General features: G+C 39.3%; 1 protein-coding gene across 1 annotated transcript in view; it reads right to left on the reverse strand.

Moving 5' to 3' along the window:
- Window positions 1–2709: 2709 nt before the first annotated feature.
- The window catches only part of GCH1 (GTP cyclohydrolase 1), a 52488-nt gene continuing 38650 nt past the window's right edge, over window positions 2710–16547 (reverse strand). The window contains exons 3-6 of the mRNA XM_003408648.4: window positions 16188–16243; window positions 7181–7212; window positions 5966–6050; window positions 2710–5031 (exon numbers count right to left, since the gene is read on the reverse strand). Of these exons, the coding sequence (XP_003408696.1) occupies window positions 4905–5031; window positions 5966–6050; window positions 7181–7212; window positions 16188–16243 (300 nt within the window). The 3' untranslated portion in view covers window positions 2710–4904. The remainder of the gene's footprint in view (window positions 5032–5965; window positions 6051–7180; window positions 7213–16187; window positions 16244–16547) is intronic.

Consider the following 16547-nt stretch of genomic DNA (forward strand, 5'->3'; position numbering starts at 1 on the left):
GTCAAACCATGTCAGTCAACTTAGAGGAAAAGTGCATCAGGGCTGTGTCATGGCTGTGGTAGAAATGATCCCAAAAGAATTTGTAAGCAAGTCATAGCTACACCATTAGGGAGGGAATAAAAGAATCTGCTTCAAAACAGGACTCGGTGTGTCACTTCCCTCTGCCACTCCAGGAGGGCCAGAGTCTGGTATTCTTACTCAGAGGGCCCTGGAAATGTAGCTGAAGCCAGGAGTGGGGAAAAGCCGAGTACTCCTGCATCCAACACAAACCTTGGAATTTCCCAGGGATAGGCCCACAGAGTGATGTCGCCTTGTCAGATTTGCTGCTTCCAGTCCTGTAATAACCCCTCCACGAAACCAAAATCTTGGCAGCCAAGGCACCTACCAGGCTGAAGCCAAGGAATCCATGTGGTAGATGTTTTAAAATGGAAGCCTGTCCAGGAAGGACAGGCCCAGAAAAAATGAATGAACTCTGTTCCATACCTGGGAGTGTGGCTCCGAGTTATGAAAGAGAGAAAAGAGCTGTGTCCAAGATGGAGTCCAGGGCAGGTACCAGACTGGCCTGGGTGGGAGTTTAGGGATGCAGGGAAGTGTTGAGGCAGAGAACAGCACTCTCTCATCTGCTTAGCTCAGGTTTCCCTCACTTGGGGAGCAAGAGACATGCCAGCAGTTGGACATTTCTTGCATTAAACACAGGACTTCTCCAAAAGCAAATGACCAAATAAATTGAAAGGAAAATATGGGAAGGAAAGCAAGCAAGCTGATTCTGTATTTTAAAGAGATTTAAGAAACAGATCAACCATTTTTAATGTATGGACCTCATTGTACCTTGATTCAAATAAAATGTAAAAAAAAATTGAGACAAAAAGGGGAAAATTGAATGCTGGCTTGATATTGGATATCAAAAAGTTATTTTTTGTGATAATGGCATTTAGTTATTTTTTTTTACTTGAATCCCTGTCATGGCTTGAATTGAGTCCCCCCAAAATATATGTATCAGTTTGGCTAGGCCGTGATTCCTAGTATTCTGTGATTGTCCACCATTTTGTCATCTGATGTGATTTTCCTATGTGATGTAAATCCTATTGCTATGATGTTAATGAGATGGATTAGTGGGCAGTTATGTTGATGAGATCTACAAGATTAGATTGTCTTAAACCAATCGCTTTTGAGATATAAAAAAGGAGGAGAGACACAGGGGTACCTCATACCACGAAGAAGACAGTGCTGGGAGCAAAGCCTGTCCTTTGGACCCAGGGTTCCTGCATAGAGAAGCTCCTCGACCAGGGGAAGACTGACGGATTGAGGAGAAGGAACTTCCTCCAGAGGTGACAGAGAGAGAAAGCCTTCTCCTGGAGCTGATGCCCTGAATTTGGCCTTGTAGCCTACTAGACTGTGAGAGAATAAATTTCTCTTTGTTAAAGCCATCCACTTGTGGCATTTCTTTTATAGCAGTACTAGATGACTAAAACAATCCCCTTCTTTTACATAATCTGGGCTATTATGGGTAAAATAATGTCTGGGATTTACTTCAAAATAATCCAGTGAAGATGGGCAAGAGGAAACAAGATGGCCATGAGTTTGAAATTGTTCAGGCTGGGTGATGAATGCATGATGATTCATTATGCTAGTCTCTCTACTGTTGTACATGCATTATTTTTCCCATAATAAAAACTAAACTGAAAATAAAGCCAGTGCTGCCTCAGGGAGGGTTGGGACTGTCAGGTATGACTTTCTGGGTATTACTCTCCTCAGCCTCCTCAGTGATGGGAAGGGGAGGTCTGTGGTAAGAGTGAGGAAGCTGAACTCATCTATTAGGACTCCCTCTTCTGCTCAACATCAGCAGGAGGGCCCAAGCCCATCATGGTGAATCAGATGTTCTATGTTGGTGGAAAGCCTTCTTTACAAACTTTAGTGTCTGCAACTGCTCTTCTACTAAGTGACAAAACAAGGAACTTGGCTAATCAATATCAATTAAAAAGCCCAGAAGCAGTAACTTGAGTTTGGCTGAGCAGCTCATTGTCTTATTGAAACCTGCGAATAGTGGGTTTAGGAATGTCTTAGACGGCACTGATTTTTTGGGGTATGCTGGCAAGCATTCCTAGTTTGGGTGATTGGATTTACTACCCAACAATCCACAGGGTCCTCCAGGGAGAGCAGGCCACTCCAGTGGCCTAGCATGTAGACACGCTGACAACCAGCGAGGGCCTCTGCCTCGATGCACCAGGGAAGAGAGAAGAAGACCGCCCTGCAGAGAGAAGGATAAGGTCACCGGCACAAGACAGAAAAGAGGCAGCAAAACCCACAGCACCTACTTGAAACTTCCACTGTGCACCTGTCTTCCCTAGTGGGAGAAGGAAACTCTTATCAGCTCCCTGCCCCAGCGTACTCCTCCTTCCCCAACAGCTGCCACAGACAAAGCAGTACCAGGAGGCTGCGGGTACCATAACAGGCCTTGGACAAGCCACTTAGCTCCCTCACTCTTCCAGATCTTCCCTTCCCATCACCGACAGGAGAGTGAGGAGAGTAATAAATACCTAGACTGCACCAGAGAAACTGTTAGAGCCCAAGACTGATCTGTGAGAACACTGGGATGCATATTCTAAAGCTTGATGGAGCCCTTATGATTGTACCTTTGCAAAAACAGAATACAATTAAAATAACTGGGTTAATTGAGATATGTTTACTGTTGGCTCAAAAAGAAACAACTTTCACAAGAACAAAGTGATAGCACTTTAATAATTTAAACAGAACGAAATTCAGGAACATACACATACATAAAATTCAAACAATTTAATTCAACAGTGTATTTAAACACATCAAATTCCTAGAAATCCTGAAAAAGGTAATTTTAAGTGCTACAGACCACAGTAAAATAAATAAGGTAATTACTTTGCATTTACCAGTAAGAGAATAGACTGCAAATACATTAGCTCTTTGTGAGAAGACTTACAGGAAATGTTAGAACAAAGAGTCATTAAAAAGGAATATAAACGATTCCGAAAGATAAATTTATAGCTAACAATTTCTTTGGTCCTCTAAGTCACACCTGTTTTTACTTATAATATCAAACATGAGTTGAGTGCTTAGAATTCTACCTCTAAGTGTCTAAATATTATGCAGGATAACATTTTTATACCATGTTCCTTAAAAAAAGAACTCAAAATCAACCAATGCTCTATAAATTCTGAATATAGAAAAGACTAGGAAATATGAGAAGTAGGAGGAATTAAAAACAAAACAAAAAAACCCAAATCACAAAAACACCTCTGCCATCTTGCCCCATCATAAGCCAAATGGCATCAACATAACAAAGATAAGACTTACAGAACTTCCAAAGTTAAATCAATTCTTCTAAAGGTAATGGGATAAATTTGAGGAGTATTATGTCAACCAAATAAGAGACTTCCCCATGGAATAACTGTGTTTGTACTTTTGCAAGAGTTGTTCTGTTTTGTTTTAATTTGGCCCACACTGCCCCAGTGAAGGAAATTTTAAGATAATCATTAATAAGGCAACAGTTTCCTAGACTAAAATACCTATACCACCTGTACAGAGTTACATTGAAGACTAAACCCACAGGGACCAGGTGGAAAGCCAGTATCATAGGTTTTCTGGTACATTTTCACGAACACCAACAATACAGCTTTCATAGAACAGTAGACAATGCTCAGAATGGAGTCTACAAGTAGTTCATTCTGTATTCTCTCATGCTCAGGGCAGCTATGGCTCAGCCTACCCAAAAGTGATGGACACCCTCAAAAATTTCTGGAAATACTTAGAAAAATACGTGACAAATTTAAAAAAAATGTTTTGAGGCATCTACATAGAACACACAAAGTAAACACCCAAGGGAATTCTAAAGGTAAAACTGTGAGGACTAGTTATCTGCAATGTCAGTACTAAGTCTTATAAAATAATGGCTTTTAAAGAAAGGCAAAGGTATCTATACTCTAAATGGTGTGCTATTCTCATCAAGGCACCAAAAACAAAAAAAAACAAACCCAGTGCCATCGAGTCGATTCCGACTCATAGCGACCCTATAGGACAGAGTAGAACTGCCCCATAGAGTTTCCGAGGAGCGCCTGGCGGATTTGAACTGCCAACCCTTTGGTTAGGAGCCATAGCACTTAACCACTATGCCACCAGGGTTTCCCATCAAGGCACAGAGAGTTAAATATCTAAATCCCTGTATGTTGACATGAGAATACACTCGTAAACAACTCCAGGAACTAATTTCCTGTACGTGAGCTAAAAAAGAATAGAAGGTAGAAATGTGCCTTTTTAACTCACAGTAAAATCCAAAGAACAGATATTCCACCACTTTCCATTGGTGACTAACATTACAACTTGGTATTTAAAAAATAAATATATATTTTTTAAAAGCATCACTGGTGGCTTAGTAAACATGATTACAGTGGAGCCTGTTGGACTTGAATTCACACAGAGCGATGCTACACACACACTGCACATAAATTATTTTAAGCACTTTCAGCACTACACCATTTTTTGTTTGGTTGACACAACAGTGTATCGGCTATAGCGCTCTCCTATTCCCAACACTCCTTTGCCTATGTGTCAAATTACCACTACTGCAATCAAATACATGAATTCTTCTCCCTTCCCAGAACCCTCAGGGTATCTGAATGGCGTGATTTTGTGCACGGAACTTTCACTACTGCAGTTCACTTTAACATCACCACTAAAAGTGGCAAGAATAGAGGGCTCGCCCCTTTATAAATTATTTTTATTTGACTTGCTATAAATAATTCTTAAACACAATTAGCAACAAGGAATAAAGTTCACGTCTGTAACAATTGAAAATGGAATGTACAAACAATTAAGACCAGACAAATAATGCCGCTAGCAGTCAGATCTGCAAAGTACACGGCACACACTGCAGTTCAGCTCCTAATGAGAGTTAGAAACTCTTCCCGAGTCTTTGGGTCTTCCCGGAACACACCCAGCATTGTGCTGGTCACGGTTTTGCTGTTCATTTTCTGTACCCCTCGCATTACCATACACATGTGTCTGCAAAACAAGACAACAGAGGTGGTTTAAGGAGCAGTCAGGTGCTAGTTTGGTTTTTAAAATAAAAAGTGGGCCAAAACATTCATTTCGCAGTTACCAAGTGTGTCAAAATATCACTTCTTAGATTCAAATTGGATTTGATTTTTTTTTTTTTTTTTTTTTACTTTTGTCTTATTCTTTTCAGTGGTTAAGTCCTTAATGCATCTGGCAGAAGGGGGAAAAAAAGGAATTTTCAACCTCGGTGCAATGACACTGTGTCTACAGAGATGCATAATTTCTATATAAAAGGAAATTTACTTGATTCACCTTCAGGGCCAAGACAGTATGATGCTAGCTTAGGTGTTCAGAGAAATATTCAAGTATGCTGGCCTCACCAGGCACAGTCTCCAAACAACGGCCACAGTGAGTCTCGGCAACCTGGTGAAGCCAGACAACATACCCAGGACAGAGCTTATGCCACACCAGTAGAATGGACAGAAACTTTGCCCACAGGACACATGCAATTCTCACAATTCATTCTAGCTTAAAGAAGTTTCTTCACTTGGCCTTTGTACCAATGCTTAGTTCTCTCTAGTTTACTTTTTAAACGTATGAAAAAATATTATAAAAACTTGGCTTGGAACAATAAAGAGCTAAAGAAGGAACCGAGAGAAGACACACAACATTACTGGTTGTACAAAGTATTGCACCTAAGCTTAAGACTCCCTACGCCTCCACACAGCCCTTCCCAACACACATGTCTCCCACACCCTGGTTCCTACATCAGTCACACCACAAATGAAAGGTGAAAGGACTTTACACTCAGAGACAGAAACCAACAGTGATAGAGTCAATTGTGTAGCATTGTCCCTGCTAGATAAAGTGAGCAGCACTAAACTTCAGGATCATTTTTCCCGCACCAGTATGACATCATTAGAGACAGATACAGACTTACGTTGCTTCAACCACAACCCCAACTCCGGCAGGTCGCAAGGCTTCTGTGATGGCCACGGCAATTTGTTTTGTAAGGCGCTCCTGAACTGTGGATGCAACAAGGAACTCAGTGTAAAAGTCTCACACAGATCAAACCAAAGAAAACCAAACCCGTTGCCGTTGAGTCAATTCCAACTCATAGTGACACTACAGGACAGAGTAGAACTGCCCCTTAGAATTTCCAAGGCTGTAACCTTTATGGAAGCAGATTGCCACATCTTTCTTCTGTGGAGCGGCTGGTGGGTTTGAACCTCCAGCCATTTAGTTAGTAGCTGATTGCTTAACTACTCTGCCACCAGAGCTCTTTCTGACACAGACAGATGCCTGAAAATACCCAAGACTCAACAGCTTTTACCAGATGCTTTGTCTGCTGACTGGGCCACAAGGAGGTCCCTGTTCAGGTCCCCACCTGTAGCGTTCGAGTGCTATACAGGCACTGTAGAGATCTCAGCGCCAGTTGGGGGAAGGCATTAGAACAGCAATTGTTTCTTACGTGTGCAACAAAACCAACAGGATACTGGTAACAACCACCTCCAGGGAGGTAAAGTGGTGCAAATAAAGAAATAGCCTGAAACAGGATTAAGTGGCTAAAGTCCAATTATTAAATTGTACTTACAGCGATGTTGAAAACCAAATATTTAACCTAAATAATGCAGCTCCTGTGCTGAATAAAACAGCTTGTCTTTGAATACAGACAAGCGTGTTCACTGCAGCATCGTACCTGCTTGAAGGTGACAACATCCCCAAATGTCTATCAGAGCAGGGATTGGTTAAATCAAGTCAAGGCACAGCCATACAGTGAAATGCTAAACAGCCATCAAAATAAATTAGGTAGTTTTGTGTATGTGTGAAAATATGTCTAAAATTTGCTAAATGAAAAAAAGCGGGGAAAAAAGAAAGTGTAACACAATATGTATAATTTGAGCCCATGTGTGTTTAAATACAATAAAAATTACTTGATTTTTAAATGGTGGTATATGCATAGGAAAAATCTGGAGGAGTGCACAAAAACAACTGATTTATTTGGGGGCTTGATACATAGAAGACTCTGTTTTATAATCCTATTTTTAATTTTTGTAAGGCATATTAGCACACTTATAATAAAAAAAGCAAAAATACTTTTTCTATAAGAAAAAAATACTTTTCTGAAAGAATAATAAAGATTTTAAAAGTTTACCTTGTAATCTTCTACTATAGATTTCTACAATCCTAGAAAAGAAAGAACAGCTTTAGTTAATCATAAATTGTTTGAAGTTATCCCTGTAAGGCTTCCTCATGAAGACAAAAACTTTGTCAAAGCAATGCTGGGGTGAGGGTGGGAATTAATGCTTATAGGAAGGGGACAGACACAAGAACCACACAGGTAAATGAGAGAACCTAAAGGAGGCTACCAACCACTATACCTAGCGGTGCTTCCTCACATCCCAACAGACAGAGAGAACTTAAAAGTCTCCAAGGGTAAAATCACTTAGAAAAAACACAATTAGAAATAAGTAACAAAATTTTAAAGCTCCCAAGTCATCCGTTTTAAACCAAGTCTCCTGTTCTAATTAATCATATTGTTTAATCAGAGCTTAAAGTTCAAATAAAAAGACTTGTTAAATAGCAGACCATCCTCAACCACCATACCAACTAAACCTATTAGAATAAGCAGATTAGAACCGATGACAGCCTTCTTCAGACATCTCTTTGTAAAACTGGTTCTATGAGTATTCAATATGGTTAACCCTCAAAATAAAAGTCACCTGATCTCCGCTTGTAACAGTCTGAGGATGACAATTTACATTTCACTGGCTAATAAATTTTATACTACCAGGACATTGAGGGCATTTTCTTTAAAATTTGACCCTGAAGTCATGAACTGGGACTCAATTTAGAAACATCTCCCCTGTGAGGTGTCTTCTGGCTCTTCCCTCCACTCTGCTCCTCAGATAAAACTGAAAACTGTTCCTTTATACCTGTTATTGCCAATGAAGTCAGTAATAAGGACAACATCCTCTTCACTGCTTAACTGAGAGCTCCCCGAAGGCAGAGCTATCCTGAATCTTCTTTGTGCTCCTAGTCGGTATGCAATAAAATATCGAAGGAATGCAATTATGTGCTTTTATTTTGAACAACAACAACAAAAAAAAACGGAATGGATGGTTTCCATGGTCTTAGATAGAAAATGTGTCATATTTATTGTTGGGTCAAATGTCTGTATACATTACTTCTAATAGATTTTCAGGTGATTACTTTTGTCATACAAGTAGGCTTCTTGTTGTTAGCTGCCATCAGGTCAGCCCCCAACTCATATTGGCCCCATGCACAATGAGATCAAACTGTTGTGATCCACAAGGTTCTTACAGGCTGATTTTTTTTAAGATCACCAGGCCTTTCTTCCTAGTCTTAGTCTGGATGTGCCACTGAAACTTGCTCAGCATCACAGCAACACACAGGCCTCCACTGACAGACAAGTGGTAGCTGCGCTTGAGGTGCGCTGGCTGGTAATTCAGTCCAGGTCTCCCACGTGGAAGGAGAGAATTCTACAACTGAGACACTACTGTCCTATATAAGTAGGCAGATAACATCAATAAAAAAAATTAGTAGTGTATTTCCTCTGATATTCATTTCTTCTTCTCAAGTAGAATTTCAGGTACACTATTAGACAACAATGGTAATTTCACTCTGGAGTTTAACAGGAATGCCTCTAATATTTTACCCTCACCACAATGCTTGCCTGTTTGCGTAGACAGCCACCCTCATGCCAAAGCAGGATCCGTCGTGCAGATTTGTAGTGAATGCCTACTAGGAACACAGTTCTGTGGTGAACGTGGTCCTTTATGCTCATAGGCTCTTACTCCTAGTTTATTGGTTTTCTTTTCCTAGTCAGGAGCAGGCAATGAACTTATATCTTTTCAGCTTTAAAGACAATCATATAGTTTCCCTGAATTTATTTTTTTGAAATCTTTGTTTTACCCTTATTCTTAAAAGATAATTTGTTCAGAGGTATTTGTTGGGAATAGAATTCTAGGCTGACACTAAAATTTATCTGTTTTCAGCCTTTCAATATTGCTGCGAGGAAAACAGTTGTCAGTCTAACTGTGATTACGTTGTAGGTAATTAATACTTTCTCTGTGGTTGCTTTTAAGATATTTGAGTATGTATATTCAGGCACATTGGTAAAGAGCTCAGCCACTAACCAAAAGGTTGGCAGTTCAAATCCACCAGCTGTTCTTTGGAAACCCTATGGGGCAGCTCTACTCTGTCCTATAGGGTCACGATGAGTTGGAATCAACTCGATGGCAAGAGGTTTGCTTTTTGTTGTTGTTGTTGTTTTGGCATTCTGTTTCCATAAAGATTACAGCCAAAAAAACTCTGTGGAGCAGTTCTACTCTGTAACATACAGTGTCAGGAGTTGCCATGAATTGGGGGCCAACTTGACAAGAGCTAACGTTCTGCTGTTTACTATGTTGTGTCTAGGTGGGAACTTAATTTTATTTGTTCTGCTTGAGATTCATTAGATTTCTTGAATACGATTGACATTTTTCATGTGTTCTGAAAAATTTTCCCACCATTTTCTTCTCTGATGTTACCTCCTTCCCATTGCCTCTCTTATCTCCAGGAATTCCAACTAAATGCATATTAGATTTGCTCAGTTGTCCATGACTCTTAAATTCTCATTCATTTTTCCCACCTGTCTCTTTCTGCTGCATTTTCTTCAGGCCTTTCTTCTAGGACACTAATTATTTTCAGCTGTGCCTAATCTGCTGTTTAACTAGAGTATTGAGTTTTTGCTTCACTTACCATATTTTTTTATTTTGAGAAGCTATATTTGGTTCTTTTTCAAGTCTGCACAGTCAATTCTGGAAGTTTATTTCTTTGTCAAGCTTTCAATATTCTTCTTCTTCTTCTTTTTTTTTTTTTTTTTTTTTAATATACTTGTTTTATAGTCTGTATCAGGTAACTCCAGTATCCATTCTTTGTCCATTTGTTTCAGCTGGCTCTGACTCATGGTGCCTTGTTTTCTTCTACTTTTGGTGATCTCATTTTCCTTGGAACTTCACTTTGCAAATTTTTTGAAGCCCTAAATAAAGTGGGTTTTTTTTTCTTTTCCCCCCACAGAACATGGGCTTGTATCTGCTAGGTATCTGGAAAGACTACCTACTTGGAGCCATTTTACTTTTGGAGCCATTTTAAACTAAATTATCACCTTGAGTTTTTTGAGGACCACATAAGTAAAGTGAATTCTGACCCCAGACTCTTGTGAATTCATGCCTGTGGGTTCTTTTTCCTGCTCTCCCCAAAACAAGGCTAATAGGTATCTCCCTTAACTTAGGGTAAGGCTGGGAAGCTAGGGCCCAGACTTTGGCTCTAGTGTTAGCTAATTCCAGAGGATTCTCACTGGAATTGCCTTATGTTTTCGACTAGTGGGTTAAACGGACACATACGTTTTATCTTGGTATGCTGTGCTATGGAGGGATGTCGTTTAGTATCTAGTTCACCATACTCCTAGAATTCAGTAGCTGTCATAGATTTTAATCTAAACCATTCCTGTATTCTTGGAGTAAACTTCTCTGGGCCATGATGAAAATAGTACTTCTACCAGCCTGTTAGATTGAGGGTTTTAACATTTTTTTTATTTTTACAACTACATCTATAACAAAGTAGTCTATAAAAAATATATATATTATTTTTCTTAAAATCGTCAGGCTTTGTTATCAGGAATAGGCAGCTTCATCAAATTAATTATGTAGCTTTCCATTAATAATGTAGCTTTTTCTATGTTCTTGAATTATCTATACAACATGGGAATTAGCGGTCACTTTAAGTCTGAAGAATACATATAAAATTGCCGGGCTCAGGCCCTTCTCTTCCCTCCACCAAAATTAATTTTACTTTTTCTAATAGTTATGAGTTTATCCCGGCTTTCTAATTCTTGGCTCATTTTCTCTGTCCTTCTACCTTTTAAAAATTTTATTTTAAAACATTTTGTGTTTAAAGAATATGTTTTACCTTGCTTATTTTTAACTTCTGTGATTTTTTTTTTTATATATAAAAGGGCTATGGTTGGATACTGGTTTTAACAACTTTATTCAAATAGTTAATATACTGATCTTAGAACATCGATTCTGTGCCAGGTCCTCCGTTTTCGCCTTTTGCTTTATGTAGCATGCTTTCTCTCCTTTCCTTCCTTCTGACGACTAGAAAAGTAATCTGGTGACACTCTTGCAGGAAGAACCCATGGATGGCATCATTTGATGACTTCGGTATAACTTAACTACACTTGACACCAGGCTGCAAATTCTCCAGTGTGACTACAGCAAAGGGCATGGGATGAATAGGAACAGATGGAGCCAGGTCAGTGAGACCTGCCTGCTAAAGTAAGGAGTCTCAACTTTATCCTCATAGCTTTTAAGATATAAGGAGCAGCATGATCAAATCCACAATTTAAAAGAAAACATCCTAGCAGCATGAGGGCACATTTGGAGATTAGAGGCAGGGAGGATTTAGGAGTCTAACACTTAACCCAGGAGAAAGATAAGAAAGGCCCGACAGAGAGCAGCAGGCAGCAAGGACAGCAAGAAGGCAGCACGGTAACCGGCTGAAGGGCAGGTGCCACAGGAGGTTAGTGGGTCTCGCTCTCTCCCCTAAACACACTGCAGATGCAACGAAGATTTAAGTAGAAAAAAGAGGCCATAAAAGAACTAAAAAGAATAAATTTGTGATTACATAAAAGTTTTTAACCACTTAGGGAGAAATAATACTGTAAAACAAAATCAAAAGACAAACGACAGGCTGGGGAAAATTACTTGCAGCACCTGACCTGAGTACCTTAACCTTCAAAGAACCCATGCAAATCAGTAATAAAAAGACAAGTAACCTAATGGAAAAATTCACAAAGGCTAGGAACAGACATTTTCTGAAAAGATTCAAATTTATACTATTAAACAAATGCAAATTAAGACAACAAATATCACTCATTTATCAGTTTGGCAAAGATTAAAGTGTGATGAAATTCAGTGTTGGCTAAAATGTGGGGACACACACAATCTTTACCTGTTATTAGAGTTTAAACTGGTATGATCTTTCTGGAGGGCGATTTGATAATATAAAAAATTCATCTACCCTTAACCCTGGAGGTTCCATTCTACTAATTTATCTTACAAAACCAAAAGCAAACCCATTGCCGTCAAGTCGATTCCGACTCATAGTGACCCTATAGTATAGGGCAGAACTGCCCCATAGGGCTTCCTAGGCTGTAATCTTTGTGGAAGCACACCACCATATCTTTTTCCCTTGGAGTGGCTGGTGGGTTTGAACTGCTGACCTTTCAGTTAGCAGTCAAGCACTTAACCAATACACCACCAGGACTCCGTAATTTATCTTACAGGTAAGATAAAGTATGCAAAGACAATATGTAAAAAGATATTCACCAAAGTATTTTCCTTTTTCGGCAATAGTCTCAAACTGCAGACTATATCAAAGGCTGGTTGAATGAATTATACTGATTAATCAAAGATACCATGTAACCCTTAAGAGGAACTTGGACTTTTTGGACTGAACGGTGTCGAAAGAATTTAACAGTATTTTAAAATTTAAAAAAAAGCATGTTGTAGTATAGAATAGAGGGCATTATCACCCATTTTTTTGATTTGCTAGTTTTAAAGAGCTTTATGTTTGTGTTTGCATAGAAATTTTCCAGGAGGAAGATGAAAAAAAATCTCCAGTTCTAACTTTGGAAAATGGAAATAGGGAAGAAAAACTTTCACGTTACTCACGCATTTGTATTTAAAGTTTAACTGATGAGGATACTACTTTTATAATAGACAGGGTGGGGGTAGGGATGGTCCCTCTGTAATCTAACGTCCACCCTCCTTTCTAGCTACCTTCCGGTCACCCCTGACTAAATCCCTTCTTTCCATCATTTAGTCTAGCCTCTACCCACTGGAATATACTTTGCCCCTTATTTGCCTTTGCTTATTCATTAATTAACTTAGAGAAGTCCTCGTGGTGCAATAGTTAAGTGCTCAGCTGCTAACCTCTAACGCAAAAGTCAAAGGTTCAAATCCACCAAACACTCAGCGGGAGAAAAGACCTGGTAATGTGTGCCCATAAAGATCATAGCCTAGGAAAATCTATGGGGCAGTCCTACCCTGTCCTAAAGGGTCACTGTAAGTCGAAATCAACTCAACAGCACACAACAACAGAGGAACCTCTCCCATTTAGAATTCTGCTCATCCCTCCACCTGTGGGTCTCTTTAACCCTGTCTGGTGGCAGCCATCTTGGCTCCTCTGAACTGGGAGGTCCCAACCAGGCATTTCTGTGGCACTTACTAGCTGCTTATACTGTCAGACCTCCTGGAAAGCAGTGGCTGTGTCCTACTTCTCTCCAGGTGACACAGGGGCTGACACAGTGCCCTTTCACAGTAGGTGCTCAATAAAGAGATTAACTATGGCTGCCCAAGCCTCTATGATTCTAAATTCAAGATTTAATTACATTCACTCTATTATTCTAAGGCAAGAAAACTAACACGTTACATGGATTTTCAGGAACAAAAGGAATTTCTATTCAATTGAAGCTTACTCTAGAATTCTACTAAGTTGAACAAGATCAACTCGCTTCTGGCATTTTCTTGCTACTTAAGGCTCTACTGTTTGATATTTGACTTCACTGGCACTGAAAGGTCATTCATTGAAAGTCAAGCATATAGTAAACTTTACATACACGATTAAAATGAACATCAAAGTTTTGCCAAGACATTCCGCTTTCTTTGATTTTTAATCTTCATTCCCTAAATATTCTTCCTTCTTACAGGGAATAAGCAGTTCATTTAATAGGCTCTTTCTTCAATTTTTTACGAAATATCTGACATACACTCAGTTCTTTGGTTTAGTGCTCCATTAAAAAAAAAAAAAAGTTTTAATCCTATTAGTGAAAGGTCAAATCCCCAATTCAATAATCACCTTCTTTGTATTGTTTCATAAAAGCTGAATTATTTGAGATCTTTTCTTCCCCCAGCCAAAGATTATTCCCTTCTACTCTGTAGTTGCTGTTTACTTCATGATCTCACTGGATCCCTCTATAATCCACTTCCCATAAAGTGTTACCACTATATACACAGCATGGTCTTCTACCAAAAAAAAAAAACTCAAAGCAGTTGCTGTGGTGTCAACTCCAACTGATGGCACCCCATGTGTGTCACAGTAGAACTGTGCTCCTTAGGGTTTTCAATGGCCAATTTTTCAGAAGAATATTGCCAGGCTTTCTTCCATGGCACCTCTGGTGGTTTTGAACTGCCAAGCTTTCAGCTAGCAACTGAGCACTTGTTTGTTTGTGCCACCCAGGGGCTCCACGGTCTTCTAGAGAAGGCCTAATACAGAATAATATAATATGGAATATAATATGGAAACAATACACCTTTCACATATGGACAGTCTGTTACAGGCATCAGTGATGTCAGAATTTCTATACGGGAAAGGTACCATTGGCAATCTAGCTAGGAAGGGGAGCACCACGAGACTAGGCCTAAAGCTATTTGCATAGCAAGCACACCATTTTTACTTAGACTGCATGTTAACAAACAATAAGAATAACATTTTAGTAAAGACACTTTTATTCACAGTTGATATGAAATACATTTTATTTATTATTATTTAATAGTAAATTATTGGGGAAGGAGGTGTTAATAGAAATTCTAGCAAGATTAATTACTCCTCCATCACCACCACCACAACCACTACCCTTTTCTAAGCAACCCCTTGGCACTGCCACTGGATACAGATCACAGAAAGAAGCCAGTGAAGCAATTACAGCCACCAAAAAATATTAACCTTTCATGGTGCCAAGTAGCTCTGTCTGTACAGGTGAGGTTGCTGGACAGGAATGAGGTCGGAAGCTGGGGAAGTTAAATTTCTCTCTTCTACTCACTTTCTCCTCAATTTCTGGAGAAAATGAATGAGAAAGTTGAAGTGAAAACAAAGCAAAAGAATAGCTGTGGAGGTCAGCTGTCAGATTGCTGCAGTATTTACAGATTTCAACAGAGAACTGAAAACGATCAGGACCACCATTTCAGGGTCATGGTGAATCCCACATCTAAATGGAAAGACAGCAAATCACATCAGAACCACAGAATAGTCAGTTGGTCGCAAAGATTCAGTTGTTCCAATTTTAATTAAATCACTATAACCTCGATCAAGTTATTCAAACTTAGCTTGATTTATTTACACACACACACACACACACACACACACATATATATATATATATAAACCCAGGGCAGGGGGACTCCTGACTGTATGTTCAGTGCCTATCATTTCATTTTGTTTTTAATGCTCACTCAACATACACACACACACACCTCTACCAACATTTCCCCATCACACAGGACACACTAAGTCTATACAAAGAAATAACAACAAAAAGGGATATTTAGAGGCAAGAAAATATTGGTAGGTGGGCCTATCAGGGTTATATAAACACTGACCCTCAAGTTGACTTCCAGGTAAACACAGATGACCACATATCTTCCTAAAACCCACATAAAAATGGTAGTAATTTTTTTTTTTTAAGCATAAACATACAAGGATAAAAAATGGAAAAGAAAACTGTAACAGAAAAGAGAGAAATAGAAAAAAGGGAGAGAAAACACTGTCTTGGAGTAGAGCTAAGCAAAGCCAAGGAAGGCACAGTCCTGTGTCTACAGAGGCAAAGAAACTAGACATGAACTGACTGGCCCTGCAGGACCCCAGAGAGATGCCCAGAGGAACCCAGGAACAGTGGAAGGCAGGGTAGAAGCTAGACGTCTCTGTAAACAGTGAAGTGCAGTTTACCCCTCCCTAGGTTTCGTCTCCCTCCCATCACTATTAGCTAACCCCCCTTTAAAGGAAGGGGCTGGGCTGACTGAAACTTTGAGTCAGGGAAGGTTCTACAGAGAAAGATATGAGCCAAGACTTCAAGAATATGCCATGGAAGAAGGGATGGCAGGTGGGGGTGGAGGCAGGCAACAGGAAAGTGAGACAAAAAGGGCATTTGTATTTCAGGGCCTCTGAGTCTTTTGCCTCCACAGCTATATATTTTAAGTAGCAATGTGACTTCCAAGTTAGATCCATGCAGTGAAGAGAGAAATCCTTATGAGATTCTCACCAATATAGTGGCAGGTCCTATAAACCTGTTTTCCTACTCAACACACAGTTATACTTACCTTGCAAGCTTACTGAGGCCAAGGACTTGCTTGTTAGGAAGATAACCAATATGGACCTTCACAGAAGAGAGAGAAATCATGAGCTATGTGAAAATATGGCACTTCTTTGTGGCAGAATAAGAAAATATAGGAAGAATATATAGCACACTTGTATATAATTCATCACAATGAAAATGTATCTTTAAAAAATCTTGAAACCTTTAGACCTAGAAAATCAAGCACTTATCTAAGCATTATTTAAATTACACGAATGTAGAAAAAGGGAAATATATGAGAATGAACCTATTAATCAAATGACAATTTTTAAAATGCACTTGTGATATTTCCTGGTGAAGTTAAACTCTTGATATAAATCTGAAA

The sequence above is a fragment of the Loxodonta africana genome, chromosome 10 (assembly GCF_030014295.1).
Source record: "Loxodonta africana isolate mLoxAfr1 chromosome 10, mLoxAfr1.hap2, whole genome shotgun sequence".
In the NCBI taxonomy this organism is placed as follows: domain Eukaryota; kingdom Metazoa; phylum Chordata; class Mammalia; order Proboscidea; family Elephantidae; genus Loxodonta; species Loxodonta africana.